At 41.8% G+C, this 18,500-nt stretch overlaps 1 protein-coding gene across 2 annotated transcripts; it reads left to right on the forward strand.

The window, feature by feature from the left end:
- Positions 1–13,428: 13,428 nt before the first annotated feature.
- LOC137870173 (claudin-18-like) lies at positions 13,429–17,611 on the forward strand. Of its 2 annotated transcripts, none has more exons than XM_068707180.1 (5): positions 13,429–13,748; positions 15,963–16,127; positions 16,212–16,350; positions 16,424–16,537; positions 17,196–17,611. In XM_068707180.1, the coding sequence occupies exons 1-5, from the start codon at positions 13,529–13,531 to the stop codon at positions 17,347–17,349; spliced, it is 792 nt and encodes a 263-aa protein (XP_068563281.1). In that variant the 5' UTR covers positions 13,429–13,528; the 3' UTR covers positions 17,350–17,611. The 2 variants fall into 2 exon arrangements, with proteins under 2 accessions (XP_068563281.1, XP_068563282.1); XM_068707181.1 differs by lacking the exon at positions 13,429–13,748 and adding an exon at positions 14,201–14,524.
- Positions 17,612–18,500: the final 889 nt, after the last annotated feature.

Below are 18,500 nucleotides of genomic sequence, written 5' to 3' on the forward strand. Positions count from 1 at the left end.
AGACGCTGATGACTGGAGGAATCAGTGGACTTATGGGCCTCATTTTAGTGCGGGTCGGGAAGAAAGGGAAAGTGGAGACATGCTGCTGGCAGAGATGAATTAGAGCTGTGGAAAAAGCACTCTGATACTAGCAGGTGACATTTCTTCGCCCTGCCTCTCTGTTCCCTTCTCTCTTCTATTTTCTCTCCAGCAGGGAAAAAAAGGGAACAGAGGGTAAAAAGGGTTGCATTGTGCAAAATGGGACAAAGTATAAAACATGTTCAAAGAAAGTATGAAATTCCCCAACTTCAGAAAGCCATTTAGATCATCCGTCCGAGTGACGCAAGGGAAAATAATATACTTGACCCTTTTTGTCTGTGCACTTTGAGAAGTTTGTTATAATGGCAAGCCCTGTAATAATTCACTGTACCTCATGTATATTAAGTAGAAATTCACTGGCTTTTATGATAAATTGCCAGGGTAACGCCAGGACACCTCTTTTGCATTTCAATGCGAGAGAGTGTCAGATTCTTATTTCATTACCAGGCGACACATTAGCTGATGGATTTTAATTTTCTTTTTTTTTTTTCTTCTTTTCCTCATGCAGGAATCCTCAGAGACCGGGTCGAAACAGAAAGGGCTTGAATACGCGGATAGGCGAAAAAAAATAAAAATGAAATAAATAAATACAAACCAGTGTCAAGAACCTTTATTGCAATTTTGAGGCCATCACCAAAAAGTCAGTTTATATTCCTTTGCATACCTTTGCGAATTGCCTGTCCACAGTGTGAAATGATGTATCCCCAGCATCACTGGTGGAGCTCTCTTGCTGAGTGGACAGAAAATCAAGGTTTAATTCGTGGTTGTGATAAAAATCTGGACGTGGTTGAATCTGAGACATGCTGAGCAGGGGCAATGTGGAGCAGACGTGGGAGCGTAGCCCCTTTTCACGGCGTCACACAGCAGGGCGCTGAGCTGCTCCTCAGCCCTCTCTGCCTTTCGCCGTAAAGCTAAAAAAAAAAAAAAAAAAAAACTCCTGCTCAGGGATCTTTTCTGTTCGGCTACAGGGAGAGGAGCACAAAACGCAGGTGCCAAAAGCAATTATCAAATTACCTAAGCCTCTCTTGCTCCTGTTTAATCTGTTTGTAGCAAATCCAGCTATTAGGGCATTAAATGTGGCCCTCTATAGAGGTAATAATTACAGTGGCTTCAGTTGCCAATGAAAGGAAAAGAAAGACACAAAACTAGGTCAGTGTGAAAACACAACTTCCCTTTCAGGTCTTTGGCCTCTCTGGTGTTTGGTGGAATTTTGCTGGCGGAGGAAAGTAAATGAGAAGTTCTCACAACTTTGTCGGTGTAAATGTGCCCTTAAGCAAGGCACCATAACCTTCAATAAGTCAGTTTTGCACTACAGGAAATACCAATATTCCAGCCTTATGAAGTAACGATACCTGCTCTTAGCTGTCAGCACATGACTAGCTACATTATGTACCCATATGATATGTCTATTTATGTTTATCATGCATCATAGCAAGGTGTTGCTTTTTCCCCATTTTCTAAATGATGAAGTAAAGTCTCACTCGTATGAGACCGGTAGGAAATCCAAATGAATTTCAAAGAAGAAAATAAAAGCAGTTGGTGATCACCACGAGGTCCACTCAGTAGCTGACCTGGAGCTTTTGATCATACAACATGGTCTTCATCAGCAGATGCACAGGAATTTTAGATGTTTAACTTTCCCTTTGTGTGTTTCTGAGCCCCGTGAGGACTCCTCGTCCAGGATGGAAGAAAACGATTGGTTTGGATACGTCGACGCAAAGAAAGGGAAATTGAAAGAAAAAAATAAAGCAAGAGCATGAAGTCAGCGAAACAATTTGTGACTGAGTTCACTGGAAATGTTTCTGCTCTACCCAGCTTCATGAGATGTCTCGCCCCGGTCACATCACCCTGATCAGGATTGGGTTGCTCCAACTGCTCGTAAATCCATCACCAAGCTTGTGTGTTAAAGCTCTTTGGTCATTTAGGCTAACGTCATCGCCGTGATGTCAATTAGAAGTTTCATCGAGCGTCAGATGTGTTGTGTCAGATATTGACCATGTTAAAACTAATCTGGGCACCTAGACGCTGGCTACATGGCCACATCCGTTATATTTAACTGGATGTGTCCAGTAGGACCATCATCAACTCCTTGTATTTAGCTGTTGGTGTCCGGACTAAACCTGTTCTGTTTGTTGAATATTTCCATAGTCGTGCTGAGAGGACTGCAGCCCTTCTGCCTCCCACATCTGACTTTATTCCCGCTCAACGGCAACGAGAACCTCCCTTCGCCTCATACCCAGTCCTCCGTCTGCGGAGCGCGCTCCCACCATCCATTGTCACCGCATTAACCGTAGGCTAGCATAAAAGTAATTGGAAACTGATGCAAGCCAAAGCTTCAATTAATGCACCACCAAAGTCCCCGTTCTGTGTAATCGGCAATAATGGTTTCATGTTTGGGAGGGCGTTTGGTCACTCGCATTCAGCACTCACCTCCTGACAGAGACTGTTAAACCCTGCTCAAAATCCCCACTCCACAGTAATCTTCATTTCAGTCATTTTCCTCCTTTTTCCATCTCTGATGACAGCTCCAGTGTCTTCGCATTGCTCGCAGTCAGATCGTGCGCCCGAGCAAACGGGAGGTGTAATTGACTACTGACAACTCGGCGACGGGATTCTTAATTATTACTCTAGGGTATGGTGGCTGGCTGGCCTGGGTTCAGCACTCTTACCGAGTATGCTAACAGAGTCATTTTCCTCCTCTCTGTGAACATTGAAATGCAGTTTTGTTCGCCGCGTCTCCGCGCCAGACCCCGAGACTTTGAATTCGGGGGATGATTGCAAATGAAATGCATGTGCTGTTGGTTCAACGCCGCGCAGATTTTGCACAGAGTGCACTGCGGGCTACAGAAGTGGTTCTTCGGCGCTACAACCGCATCAATTACAGACCCTATCAGTGCTGCTGCAACAGCAGTGTATTAACAAGATATTACAGCTGTCCTTTGTGAGAATCCTTCATCTGATATATATACGTTGTTTGATTCCTGATTATTACTTAAAAAATAAATCATTTTAGGCTCCGAACTTGAGACTACTGTACATGGTGCCTTTTGTTTCCTTCGCCTTTTGTGTGTCAATTCTTCATCTGCCCTCACAGTGATAAGACGTTACACTGAGGCTTCTGCTGCTACTAGCACTACACAAGAGCATAATTCCTCTGGTCTTTGCCTGTTTGTGCCGGCGCTGGGGCCTGCTCAGTGTGATAGAGCAGAGTAAAGAGGGTGAGCATCGCTTTGTGCTGCAGTCTGTATCTTTTGTGCGGGTGGATATGGAAGAGGGCGTGAAACAATTGGACAAAATGGCCCTAATGTGCTTAAAGAATCTTCTGTCTTTAATCAAAGCTCACACACATGCACCACAAAGGCAGACAGAGCAAACCCAATTCTCCGCTGCCTCTGCCGAGTGACTCTTCGTCTCCCGGCTTCAGTGCCTCTTTCTCTCCGCGTTGGAAATCAGGATCAGGTTGGCTTTGTGGGGTTCTTTTTTTTTTTTTTTTTTTTTTTTCAGCTGTCATTCGCACATAGAGTCATTGCCTCATCTCTCAAGGAAGGGACAACGGGGATTTAGCTTTAAGACCAGACAGCAAAGTGTAACTTTGTATGCATGTTGTCATGATTATACCCCATCTACAGATCATTTGATACACTCAGAAGTCATCATTTGCCAGCCACCCATTTAACTTATTCAAAGCAGCTGGAATGAAAAGGAAATACAGTCATAATTAGAACTATTGTGACTTAGCAATCGTAACTTGCCGCGAGGTCTGTCAATCTTAAGATTTCTCCTGAAGTAAGAGTGGTACTCAGCATTTTAGGAGTTTAATAAAAGGTTGTGCCTTTTATTTTAGCCTTTCCAAAACCAAAAACAAGCAACAGCAAAGGTGTAAGAAATGGATTTAACACTGCGTTTGTCTGCTCTAATCATTAGCGTGTATGGCTAACTAGCTTACTACCTACGTTAGCCTAGTAATCAAATGCTGCCGCCAAGGTGAAGGAGCACTTCCTTGACTGGGTTACATTAGTTTGTAAGATTAAAGGTTAGCATTAAAATTCATTTTCTCTGTCATTACAAAGCGTAGGAGACGCGTTTAAAGCGGTTTATCGCCGTTTATCGCTGTTGACAGCAAATCATCTACCGGTCATTGCGTTAGAATGCCGGGTTGGAACTGGTTGTTTACCAATGCGCTACGATAAGCACTGATAAAAACGATGTTCATCACACTAATTAAGGGGCAAATAGCTGGATGTTTAGGGTATTAGTCCAAGAGGACTGTCGCTGCCTGTTATACATGCTATGCTCTGTGAATCCATGACATGCGAGTGTTTTCGCGGTGGCCCATCTAGCGTGTGCACCGCTGTCATCGTCATCAGTTCATTGGAAGTAAATCAACGACGCGCCTGATGCGAATCAGCAGCTCTTTCTGTTGGATCAGGGCTTGACAGCAACAGTTGGTTCAGGTGTGCTAAGAGCAGAGAGAAGCGGAGAATTGGGCAGGTAGTGTAGGCTATCATAGCTCATTTTACAAAAATATTACGTTATAAAATTTGTCGTAACTTTTGTTTTTATTTCTGAATATATTTAATTATTGAAACATTGTTTAAACATTTTCTGAATCTGCTCTTTTGATTTACAGAACATGATTTTACAGGTCAAACATTGCCAAAAGAATATTCAGGTGTGAAAATATGTGTAAATATCAAAATAATTCACTATATCCAGTTTTGTGGGCTTTATCTATAATAATAATAATAATGGTCCAAAATGACGTTTAAAGCCCCAACCTTAACTACGGTACAGCAGCTTATCAAGAACAATGCTACTATATTTCCATGTTTTCTACATTGATCGTTGATCATCGTCTGTTGAGGACGCCGACTTTTTTGCATGGGACACGCAACTTTAGCCTCAAACTCTTTGCAAGATATGATGTCTGTAGCCATCAAATGCATAATTAAGACCCTTAAGACCAGATTAAAGTGACTCAGCTGGGAACATTATAAAGTCAGATGCAGACAAAAAAAACCCTGATCAGCTAGCTAGTAGTAGCAGAATTGAGAAGCCTGCTTTTGCCTCCCTCTGTCTGAAATCTAGGGCCCATCGTTTCAAAGTGGTAAACCATCACTGCAAACTGCATAAATGCTGTGCAAGACCAGAACGAAGAAGAAGAAGAAGAAGAAGAAGACAGCTTTAGCAACCATAGCCAAGGGGTTAGAGACTTAGCGATTGGTCAATTGTAACTTTTAAGTGTATTCAGGCTTTGTTTGTGATCAGTGGGCACAGTTCATGTGGTTATAGCGATTACCAGATGGCCCGCTGACATCAAATTTCTTTCTTCCTGGCACTGCCTATCTGGCACAGTTAAGAGATCAAGAGTGTGATCAGAGATGGCAGCTCATCTCATCTGTAATTTGATGATGGAATGGATGGGAGCGAAGAGGGAGAAAAGGGGAGCATACCTGGGAGCGTAAAAAGCATGATGGCTGCTTCATGACCGCTCTTCTTGCCCTCAGTGTAACATTCAGGGGAAGAGGGTCCCTTTGTTATCGCCCCCCCCCCCACCACCACCCCCCCCACCCTCTCCCTGGCAATTATCACAAACTCCACTTCCCCTGCCCTCCGGAGCCCAGAGAACTGAGCGGTCCGGAGTGGGAGAATAGCTACATTTATAATTTTTTTTCTTCTCTTTCCATAGATTAATTTTCTAGGAAGCCCTGTCACTGCCTGTACAGGGAAGCGGAGGGAGAGGAATAGAGTGTAAAAAAGGGGGGTGGGGGGGTGGAGAGATTGGGGCTACAGTGCACGAGCCTTCTCGCTTTTTCGTTTCCCTTTTTTTTTCTTTTTTTTTTTCTTCTTGACAGATCATTTTCCATGCAGGGGTATCAGGGGGTCTGGCCGATAATTGGCATGCAGATTGCAGCTGATGGCGTCCCGCAACAGAAGAAAAGAGCTGGCTAGTTAGAATAATGAGCCAGCCTGCCTGATGGATGGGCGAGGGAGGAGGTCATACAAAAAATGTTTCAGACACAATTCCTAACCCCCCCCCCCCCCCACCACTACCACCCCATCCTCCTCCTAACCGCACCCCTGCTACCTGCACCCCCACCCCCCTTTTTATTTTTCTATTCCTCACAAAGCCCTGATATTCCATTATTTCCTCCTCTCTCTACCCTTCCAGGGCAATGAAAGCGTCCCATCTTCCTCTTTCTCCTTTTATTTATTTTCCTTCCTTCTTCCTCGGCCCCAGCTGTGCACGAGCGCTTGCTTGCAGGGAGCGCCTGTGTAAAAGGTATAGAGCGTACAGTGACGGCACAGTTTTGGGTACGCGGAGCCTCTAAAAAAAAATGTCACAACTCATTAGGAGCCTGACACCCTTAAGAGACTCTAGTGTTTTAATTACAGCAAAGGAGTTAATTACTGGCCTCTCAATGGACTTGTGTTTCTCACCCTCTGCTACAGGAGAGCCCAAGTTTCAAATACAGGAAGTAGGCCTGAACACGATGGGAAGAAAAGACGAACGGATGTGAGGGATGTACTTTCTTTTTGTTGAAAACTTTTAATAGGATTTGCATGTGATGGGTTTGAATCCATATCACTTTTATTTGATTGAGATTATTATAGATGAATAACATTTTAATGTATTAGCCATAATGGATACTTAGAACACTGTTTTACCTGTAAAGTCACATTGCACTGAATATTATATGTAGAGAAGAAAAAACACTGATTCAGATTCCAGGTTGACTTTTTAACATTTTCCCCTCTTCCCTCAGTATTACATAGATCCCGGGCCGTCCCCTGAGAGAGCGTGTTTCACCTCTCCACCACCCTCGGGGCTGCATTTTATTGTAAAATTCCTATAATCCTCCGCTGCTTTACAGATAATTAACCCAGACTGTCATTTTACCCTGCGCATCACAACGCTTTTGATCTACCTTCCAGGTCAGGTAGCTGGGTAAACAGAGGAATTATAATAGGCTGTAAGTGCTGTTAAGTACCTCGTTGTGCATGAGAGGATCAGGCACTTTTTGGCTTGTTTTGTTTGTTTCACTGGTACGCTTGGCTTTTGTTTTTGCTGATTGATCTCCACCTCAGCCTCGGCGCGTCACCCAAAAGTGTCCACCGAGGCGTTTTTAGGAAAGTATCAAGTCGAAGTGAGGGAACAAATATAAGCAGGTGTGGTTACACAGCGCAAGCTGCACAATAAAGAAATATACCGTAATATGAAAGTCTCAACGCATGACATGCAGCGTAAGCTTGAGCGTGATGATCAGTGGTGAAAAATGAATAAGTGCTTTTACTCGATTTGAGGAGGGGATGAGGAGGGGATGACGGGGGGTGAGGAGGGGGGGGATGCCTTCCCCTTGTTAGCTAAATGACCAAAATGCATGTCCCTTGTTAACCTGCCTTCCATTTTCTAGTAGCAGAGAGAGTGCAGGGGCGGAGGTTGGTTAGATGAAAGTCTGCCTGAATCATTGATCCTTTAATCTGAATGAGGTTTGTGCTAGAAGTTAGAATCTATGGCCCCAACCATGGCTCTGAAATATGAGTCGTGCTGTGTTTTGATAAATCCACGGTGCTGAGTCCGCGGTGCTGAAGTGGCCGACAGGACGTGTAATTGCCTTACTTTTGTCTGTGACGTCTTGGATCTACCAACAGAGTCGTTCATGGGGCGGTTCACTAGTTTCCTTCACTAGTAGAACGAAACGAAAGGCGCCAGTCCCCCCTGTTAAAAATGAACAAATTTCCTACTGCTTTTACTCAATTACTGCACTCAAATTCTGTTTTTGTATGTTGCTTTATTTAATACTACTACTCCACTACATTTAAAAATAGTGTACCTTTTAAATATGTTGTATACAAAAAAACTCAACAGACGAACACGAGTTGATGCAACGCGTACACCGATGGATGTCAATTCAAATCAATTCACTACCATTTCATTCATCCCTGCCGGGGCAATTTTATGCAGCAGCATGCCACCCAGGTCAAAACACACACACACACACACACACACACACACACACACACACACACAGTTGAAACACTGCAGGCAATCATAAACTTACGTTTTTGTTATGAATTGGCAATACATACATTTATAAATATACATGTATCTCACGTTACATACATACATTTGCAAATTAATCAACAAAAGGAATCAAGTCACCAAAGGAAAAGTTTCATTTTGGTCCTTTCAAATTGAAGATTGTGACAAATTACAATGGTTGATCATTTTAGAAATGTGTAAAAAAACAACAACATTTGAATAATAAATATGCTATCATATGGCAAGTCAGGTCACAAGAGTTTCACGCTCCCATCAACATTGCTGATGCATTGAACATGAAGTGGTCAAAAAAGAAAGTTTGATGCCGGTAATGGCCCAAAAAAAAAAAATCCTCAATGTTTGACCAACTTCTGTGGCTGCGGCAGCTTCTCCCAGCAGCTCTGCGAGCTTAATCTCACTTGCACCCTCATCAACACAACACAGAAGGGAACAAATTTACTGTTTCATCCTCATTCTTCCAGGCACGCCGAGGAGCTGTATACAGTACACACCAGATCAAAGCCTTAATTGAAAAATAATTATAGGTACTTAATCATAGAAAGCACTGGGCTAATTGAAGTGAAAACAAGGAGGCAAAACGCAGACCCCTCAGAATCGTGGCAGAAAGAGGATATTGTAAAAGCTTCTTCTTCAATCCCCATTGTCTTCCAGATTAAATAGGAGAGGGCTATTAGCAGAGTTAATTGGCTCTCTAATTTAGATCTCGCCCCACTGAAAGCATAACGGATGCGAGCCTGTCGACCAATGATGTGTGCACTCTGTCACACTGTCCTGCTGGACTGTGATTGGTTAATTGCTCAGGGATTTTTGAAGTTTTCTCTCATTCTTCAAATGTAACAGATGTGTGTGTGTGTGTGTGTGTGTGTGTGTGTGTGTGTGTGTGTGTGTGTGTGTGTGTGTGTGTGTGTGTGTGTAGGGGGTGTTTGTGTGTGCGTTTCGTCTCCCTGGCTGCAGGTAGTGTTCATTGTTTGAAGTGGGTGAAAGCTGGAACTCATTTGATTCATTTAGCACACAACCAGATCACCAGGTCTGCCTTCTCGCTCACATTCAAACCTCTTTTTTGTCTATTATAAGCGAATGTTATAACTGCGTTAATTCCTGCTGATTTCTGTCTTATACACCCGTGTGCACGGAAGGACCTATGTACTGAAATCCTGATTGTCCTCCTCCTGACCCGCTCATATTCTGCAGCACTTCCTGATGGCCCCAGGAGAAATCGCACATTCACTCCGGGCCGTGTTACGTGAAAGGACTTCTTATCGCACTCCCAGCAAGTTTGCTCCCTGCTGCGCCAGCCCGCCTGCGTTCTCTGCGCTCACTCTGCCCTCTAGTGTCCACCGGGCGGCAGTGCGCTGATTGCGGAATAAAGCTCCATTTCGACAACCCAAAAGGTGGAAGAAAGTAAATGGGCCATTTTTCTACCATTTTTTCCCCCCCGAGGCATGCCTTTCATCATCTCTTTCTAGTGTTTTCTTATTGTAGCCTGAGTGGTAATGGAGCTCTTGACTCTGAGTTCAAAATAAAAAAAAAAGTTGGTGTGTTTCTTTCAAGGTCTGTCACCCAAACTTTTTCTTTGACAAAGTCAGAGAAAATGACAGCAGATTATGCTGCACATTTGTGTGTTGCTGCATCAGGGAGGAATCATTGTCATGTTTTAACCCCTTATTATGCTGGTTCCACTTAATCAGCTTATAGCTACCCTAATATGTTTTTGACATACTGCACATGATGGCTCCAGGTTGGTCAGTTGGTCCGTCCACCATCTTGGTCCTGACCGAAATCTCTCAACAACTACTGAATGGATTGCCATGAACTGTTGTTCTCATAATCTTGGTCCCCTGAAGATGAATCCCAGTACCTTTAGCCATCCCCGGACTTTTACTCTAGCGTCACCATGAGGTTGACGTTCACGTTTTTTAATAAAATGTCTAAACAAATGTTTTAAATTAGCAACACATGTTCATGTCCCCCTCAGGATGAATTGTAGTCACTTTCTCACATTTCATCAGGCTCACAGAGCCAGTAGCTAAGATGTAGACTCTTAGCCTTGCTATTATAAATATGGATAAAATGACTGGGAATGCTGGAAATGGGGTTGCTTGTAATGACAAACCACAGATTGTAATTAAATGTAAGTAAAATGTAAACCCCGTAACATAAGTACGTAAATCACTAACATCACTTAAGTATCTTTGGGACACGAACACCGGTCTCCTGGTTGAAAGTCCTGTGTTTGTTTGTTTGTTTGACCCAATCAACAACACTTAAAGGTGCATTGTGGGTCGGTACCAGACGCCGAGGTAAAGTGTGACGAAGCGTCAGTATTTGACGGGCTGACAATGTTGTGTCAGTAGTTTGCTGAGCTGTTCCCAAGTGGATACAACAATAGCAATGAATGTAAGTTGTCAAAATGACCTTAGTCCATATCGTCTGACTGTATCATACATGTATTCTGTATCCAAGTTTTCATTGGAACGTCACTGCGTGATGTATGATGTTTGCACAGAGTGAAATATTCAAATCTAAGACTCTTTGATGTTTTTATGGCTAAACCACCACCTTCACAACGAGCACATCTCCCGATCGTAGCCACGTGTGTGAAGTAACGTCTCTTTTGCCGTGCATTCGCAAACGGCAGCCGGCGATAAGCAAACAGTGGCTCCTGCAGATGCTGGAAAAGTTGTTTGCTTAAGGTCCAGCCTGCTGGGGGACAAATGGCTTTGCACAGCAGACAGCAAAAATCATTAGTGCAGCATGCTACTGTTACTTCTATTGACAGAGATCAAATCAGGACGCCTGTGTGAGTGTGTGTGTGTGTGTGTCTGTGTGTCAGTGTCATTTTCAACTACTTCCACAACCCTTTCATCAGTGATTTACTGTGCAAAGAGTTACCTGAGAGGTCAAGTCTGCCTTTAAACACATTTGTTTAACCTTACTTGCCACTTGTCTTAAGCTCATGTGGATTTTACTCACAGCAACATGATTGATTATTTATTGAATACTGAGTAAATGCTGAGATTCTAGTAACATTGTGCAATATAAATATGAATTAGATGTGGTTACTTTAAAGGTATATATATGATATAGATGCACAGGATAGGTAGAGCTAATGCAAAACACACACATATATATATATATATATATATATATTTACCATGTCGTATTATTCTCAAATTAATTATTAATAATTTGATAATTTCCGTCTTCAAAAGGTAATAATTTGTGTCTAGCATTGCCTTTTTAGCCATGAGCAGTCAGAAACAATAGATTCAACTTAATAGGCACATCATATTCACTTTTCATGTATAAAAAAATGCACAAAATAAGTCGCCCGACTGACTCAAGTTTAATAAAGGCGCAGCTCAGTATGTTTATTATTAAACTGTATATGTAAATACTGTGTTAATACAGGCTGTGTTTTTCTCTGAACAAGGCCCCAACCCAGTTTCAACTCAGTCCTGGTGTCTCAAGTTCTCCTCGACATATCAGCCTCATGCAAATTGGTTTCAGTTCGCTACAATCGTATCAGTATTTACTTTTGCCTGAGCCACCCCGACAACATCGTCATAGTATCGCTTAACACAGCCTGGCTGAGGCACACAGTAGGGCAATGTTCAACCCGTACATGTGCTTCAAAACCAAAACAGTCGAGTTTAAGTTTCACATTTGTACATAAAACTGATTAAAAGTTGTTCATATTGTGAAGGTTTGACTGGTTAATATATCAACAGGCCTGAATAACCCAACTAAATACCAGCATTCAGTTTTGTAGTGTCAGGCTCATATCAATGCCTTATTACAGGGTGTTTCTTTACATCTTATCGTACATTAAAACAGTGTAATGCTCACTGTTTCCTTGTGATTTTTGAAATGTAATGGGAGAAAATGTTTGCATGTCTTTAGTATCCTGCCTGGTGTTGCCACATCCCAGCCCATCCCATCACATTCAGGGTTCCCACCATCAGGATATGACTCAACCGAGAAGCTGTAAACACCACGCAGTGTGCTGGATGTCCGTGGTTTAGTCAACCATCAAAACGTGAGACTGAATGTGAGAAGATAAAGAAACACGAATGGCAGCAATTGTTAGGCTAAACAGGCAAGAACAGCTCTTTTAAAACCCCTGAACATTTCTACAAAACATTACATTTTCACGACTAATGAGCAACAATCAAAAGATAAAGTTAAGAAAAATAACCTTAGATATCAAAGCTATAGTTTTACATTTTGGGAAGTATGTTTCTTCATCTTTCTAGTGGAGAGTTAGATGAGGTCATATCCGAGATATCACATACGTCCAACAATAACTATCGGGCTACAGCTACCAGGTGGTTAGCTTAGCTTAGCACAAACACTGGATTATTTTTGGTTCTGTACTAATACCTATCAGCGCTTCTAAAGTTCACGTACATTTTACACCTCATTTGTTTAATCCACACAAAAAAACGGAAGTGTAAAACATCAACTGGCCAACAATTTGCCTTTTAATAGCTAAGCCAGACTTCAGGAAGTTACTGGTCCCAGATAACAAATAGTTGGGCACATAACCCGCCGAAAAACACTGAATTATTTTGATAAGTCTGAATGTTTTTGGTCAGTTAACAGATGCGATATAACATAAACACTCTTTGTAGATGCTGTTAGGAGGATTTTGTTACGTTCCTATAAATCCAGGCTAAGTAAATAAGTGCATTAACCAAAATGTCTTAACTATTCCTTTAAGAGCCCCAAAACCCAGCTATTAAAGTGCTTCATCATGACTGTGTGGGTATTGCTGAATCCGGATTGGTGGGCAGATGTACGTGACTCCTAATTTTCCCAGCTTATTAAAACACTGAACCCAGATGATATAACAACAAATACGCAACTCTTTCATGTGAAATCACCAAAAGTGTTGTAAGTTTAGAAGAAAATCACACGTTCCTGTTAGAACCCCACCGCTCATAGGGAGAGGCTGATTAAGAGAATAGTTATAGTAGTTTTCAAGGGTCTTGATGAATTCAATTCAAAACAGCAACGACATTTAGATTTTAAAGCACTAAGAAGGAAGCATGCTGCCGACAAAACCCACAAGCAGCAGCAGTGCAGGTTTTTCGACAAACACCGTTTGTATTAAAAATTATTTAAGTGACTCTATAACCACTCCATGTTCACCTTTTAGCAACACTAATCTTTTTTTTTAATAATACGCTCCACCCAACTTCTTCTGTACTTGACTGGGCTGTGTGCAAACAAGCGGGGTCACCGGTGAAGTATTTCTTGACTTCACACCTACCGATATCATATTCAAACACACAGCAGCAGTGCAGAGGACAGGCCGCTGGCTTTTGAATCCACAGTGGGTTTTTTTCGACACCCCCCCAGTAGCAGAGTTAAGACAGCACCATGGCGGCCACTCTCTGCCAGGTGATGGGCTTCCTTCTCAGTTTGTTAGGCGTGGCGGGAATAATTGCGGCGACGGGGATGGACCAGTGGGCGACGGAAGACCTCTTCGACAACCCTGTGACGGCCGTGTTCTCGTACTCGGGCCTGTGGAACTCGTGCGTCCGGCAGAGCTCCGGCTTCACAGAGTGCCGACCGTACTTCACCATTCTGGGACTGCCAGGTACGCTTTTATTAGTCACGAGCAACACAGACGCAACAGGGACAGAAATACTTCAGGGAACCAAAAGAAGAAGAAAAAACAAAAAAGAATAAATCAATTTTTGATGTTTTGCTTTATCGCCAGGTTCTACAGAACCTAAAGTAAACAGGTCAACATGACTGTATTAATGTGGTCTAATATGCTGTTACTTATTGGCACTGTACTAGAATATTGGGGGCAAAAAAATTAAATAAGCTGTTATATCATCAAGTTGTCATTTCTAGAAAATGAAGTCACGAGAGAAATAATACATCGAACCATTTCAGTTCAGTTTTTCCTGAGAATGATGGGAAATGACGATGAAAGCTCAAACCACACCCTTTGTTAACAAGGGGTGGAAATTGTCATCGCCAGCGTTTACCCGAAACCGGGACAAAGACTCGCGAAAAATCAGGTAAACATCTGATAAGACCTGTTCCTTGTTGAAGCACACATAAAGATAAGCAGCAGCTCAGACACTGCCATTTCACCACTCCACGACATTTGCCGCTAACTTTGTTTGAGCGGGACATCTAAGATGGCGACCTCGATGATTCAGTTAATAGGCTTCATGTTGTCTGCGTTGGGGCAATTCTTAATTACAGCTGCGACAGCAATGGACATGTGGAGCTTGCAGGATCGGTCTTTTACAGTTGTGACAAATGTTTTCACCTATTCTGGGTTGTGGAACTCGTGTGTCGGGACAGCGTACGGTACATCGCAGTGCAGGCCGTATTTTACCATCCTGGGACTGCCAGGTAAGAGAATTACACTCACAGAGAAGAAGACGTTTATCAAACGTTTCTCCTCATGCTGGATTAAGGAGAACATTTTCCAAAAGGACCCCGGAAGGTACTTTAGAATATTCGGGAGGTTTTAGGGCAGATTTTCTCCATTTCCCACCTGCATAAAAATGCAGCGGGCTGCAGAAAAGATGGTGTCTCTCCGGAATCAAATGGAAATTTGATGAGACATCCAAAGCTTAGCTGAGCAAGCACAAGCTTTACCGGAGTGTCACACAATGTAAAGTACATTTCCACAATCTGTACTTAACAGCTGAATGTAGTGTAGAGCATATTGTACATAAGGTCTTAAAGGCTTAAGTCTGGAATAATACAGGTACAATATCTCAGGCCATTGAAAGATGGCATTTGGGTCAAAATGTTTCACTCGTGGTGCCTTGATTTAGGAGTTTTTATATCGCTGCTGCTGGGAAAACGAATTCTTCTTTCTTAATATATTTCTACTTTAACTTATTTTAATTGTGAACAAATGTCAAGAGGGATGAGGTCACTAAGCGTCATTTAGTGTATAATCTTGGTATCTGGGAAAAAAAAAAACATTTCAGGAGAACACTTTCACAAGTTCATAAGGAGCAAACTGAAGACCTTTTCACACTCCTTTAAGTCATTTACTCGTTGTGTTTGTATGTGTTAGGAGTTATGTACGTATGCCTGTGCGGATGTGTCTGAGTGTGTTTCTACCTTATTGTTGTATTAAGTAAAGCACCCAGGACTGCCTTTGTATTAAATGGTGCTAGGGAAATACAATTTAATCTTGAGCAATTTAAGAACTCTGTAATGAGTTTTGCTTTTATATCAAAAGTGATATATGAGAAAAAACAAGTTTGTTTACAGGATATCCCTAGTTTCTTGTTAGTCAGACAATATCGTAAGTTTTAATGATAACAAATCATTTCTGGTGTGTGTTTTCTAGTATATTGGCAGTGGTGGGAGAAGTACTCAGATCTTGTAGAAGTAAAAGTAGTGTGAAAATACTTTGTTACGAGTACAGAATCAACAGAAACATATGTTTACAGTAGAAGTATTGTGTTTTTACTGTTGTATATTTTATATAAAGGATCATCATCACTCATGTTAGCAGCATTTTGTGTTGTAGCTGGTCGAGATGGGGCTAATTTTGACAACTTTATATCCTGTTGGGAAGTTTAGTAACTACTTACATTTTTGGGAAAAACGCATCATAATGTATTTATTGATCATACGCGTCTGTGTTGAAAATCCTAACGTCCAAAGTAATCAGCACATGTTAAATAAATATAGCGGAGGAAAGATATTTTCCAGTCAAGCAGAGTTGACGTACTTGGATAAATATGTACTCGTGTTATTTTCCGCCATTTTACTTTGACGGATTGCCAATCCACTTTGTTCTGAACGGCGTAACCTTGACTTTCAGCTCTGCTCCAGGCCGTGAGGGCCTTGATGATCGTCGGTATTGTCCTCGGAGCCATCGGCTGCCTGATCGCCATATTTTCAATGAAGTGCTTGAAAATGGGGAACATGGAGGACAGCATCAAAGCCACAATGACTCTGACGTCCGGGATTTTGTTTCTTCTCGCAGGTGCAGTCGCGTTCACAGTGTCTCGTTTTGCTATTACAGCGATGCCATTCTGCACTCGCCCCATCGTTTGCTCTTCATTCGCAGGGGTTTGTGGCATCGCTGGGGTGTCGGCCTTCGCTAACTTGATTGTGCAAAGTTTTCGGTTCACGACGTATGCCTCCGGCGGGTTAAGCGGCATGGGAGGAGGGGGTATCGGTGGACTCACAGGATCTCTGACTCCGAGGTACAGTCGAGTCAAAGCGACAGTTTTATCTGCTACAGCACTTTATGTTTTACTAACCACTGTTTTCTTTCAGGTACACTTTTGGCCCCGCTCTTTTCGTCGGCTGGATCGGCGCAGCCATCCTGGTCATTGGAGGCATCATGATGTGTCTGGCCTGCCGCGGAATGTCCTCGGATAGTAAGCAACGGTACGGTGCAACATCTGTGACTTTTTCTGACCTTTAACAGAACACGGTTTGTTAAGGGTCTTGACAGAACTTCTGTCCCCCCCATGCAGTAAAGTATCAGAGATGAGTAACCTGCTAGATACAGGAGAGACTCCAACAGAAGTGTCTAGTAAGCAAGTGCTACATGCAAAATACTAGAGCAGATTGTATGTTCGCTGCTGTAAAATGAAGTCTTAGCTTGTGACAAAGCTGAACAATATCAATCACCCCTGGATATATTCTGGTATGCTGTGGAGCAGTAAACAATAATAAAATGTTCCTTTGAAAGCTAAGGACACGTACTCAGCAAAATGTAAATCCAAGTCATTTGGTGTGTGTGTGTATGTTTTTTTTTCTCTGCATGTATAATGCAGAGCTGCAAATGCTTACGAGGCTGCTTGAAAAACAATACACGGAAGTCCTTATAGTCTTCTCCTGGTCACATTGTTCCTTGGGAATATGTTTTCAATCCTATTGTTTTTAATATTTATGAGTGGCGGGATGTTCAGAGACTGATGAGGGGGGAGGAGCGTGAGTCTGGACGTTAAAATTCACTCCAGCAACTTAGAACATGTCAAACTAGACTCTGTATTGTTGTCTGTGTTTTATTTAAAGTTGCTTGTGTTTCGATATTCTTCAGGTACGACGGGATGGCCTACAAAGCCTCCTCTCACCACACTATCTACAAGACCGACCCCAGATCCGACCCCAGATCCCGTCCAGCCTTCAATGACTCCTACAACGCTCGTAGTGTGGATGGAAGGATGTCCAACCAGAGATTTGACTACGTGTAGAATCATTCACTCTTATAGATACCTCTCTTTTATATTTTGCTGCTCTGTGATGATGTTTTTCTTTAGCTTTGGCCCGGATTCATGGGAAGAGTGGTTATTTTGTTATTTCTCTCTACCTTAATTTGGCTGAACTGCTAAACACTTATGGTAGTTTGTTTAATTATTCTTTTTTTATAACCTCATAAAATCGTAATTATCAAATGCTATTTTCTGATTCGTATTGTGATATTTTTTTGTGAAATAAAAAAAAATGTGATTCCTATTTGTTGTAATTAAAAATGTACCACCTCAGCATGTAACACAAAGTAAAGATATTGATAGACTAAACCCTAAACTGAGGCATCAGCTGTTTGTAGCCTACCGTAAGTTCATTTGTGCATCACAAACTGCAAACACAAACTATTTATCATTTAGATATTAGTCGTTACTAAATATTAACACCCAGTAAATGCCAGGTGTAACGTTAGCTGTTGTGTAGCTACTAGCAACAAAAGTAACGTTAGCTTGCTAATATAGCGCCCGTTTAAACTGGAGAGGAAAAGAGACAATAATATGGTCCTATCTTTATCAAAATGTTGTTTAGTTGTGATTTAAACTTTCATGAAATTACGTTTTACTTTTTGCAAAAATAAATCTAGCGTAGCTCAAATTGTATGAACATTATGTCAACGTTAGCTTAAATGACCACATACAGTTGGTTAGGTTAGCTTAATTGAATACGATGTATTTCACCATGTATGTGTATATAAATGAAACAAAGTCACAACTGCACTAACAAAGGATTGTCTGGTAATTTTGATATATATTTTGACCCCCTACAGTTGTAACTTTTATTAGTTCCGTTCCATATTTTTATGCTATAGTCAGTTTTAGATAGCTGACTGCTTTCGATTGGGCAGCTCTATGGATGTGTAGCAATTGATTTAAACACGACGACTAGCTAGGACTTCTCTTTAGTTTTAATTATGCCAATCTATTTAATCGCTAATTTGAAACTAGCTAGAGATTTACGAGTAGAATATGCAACCCGATCCTGACATTTGCCTTCATATTAAGAATGCGTAACATATTTATAGGTGTGATTGCACGATTAGAGTTATATTTCTAAATTTAAAAAATAATATAACTATTTGAAGACATGCATACACTGA

The sequence above is a fragment of the Cebidichthys violaceus genome, unplaced genomic scaffold, assembly GCF_023349555.1.
Source record: "Cebidichthys violaceus isolate CVI_PGR_0920_01 unplaced genomic scaffold, fCebVio1.0.p SCAF_13, whole genome shotgun sequence".
NCBI classification, from domain to species: domain Eukaryota; kingdom Metazoa; phylum Chordata; class Actinopteri; order Perciformes; family Stichaeidae; genus Cebidichthys; species Cebidichthys violaceus.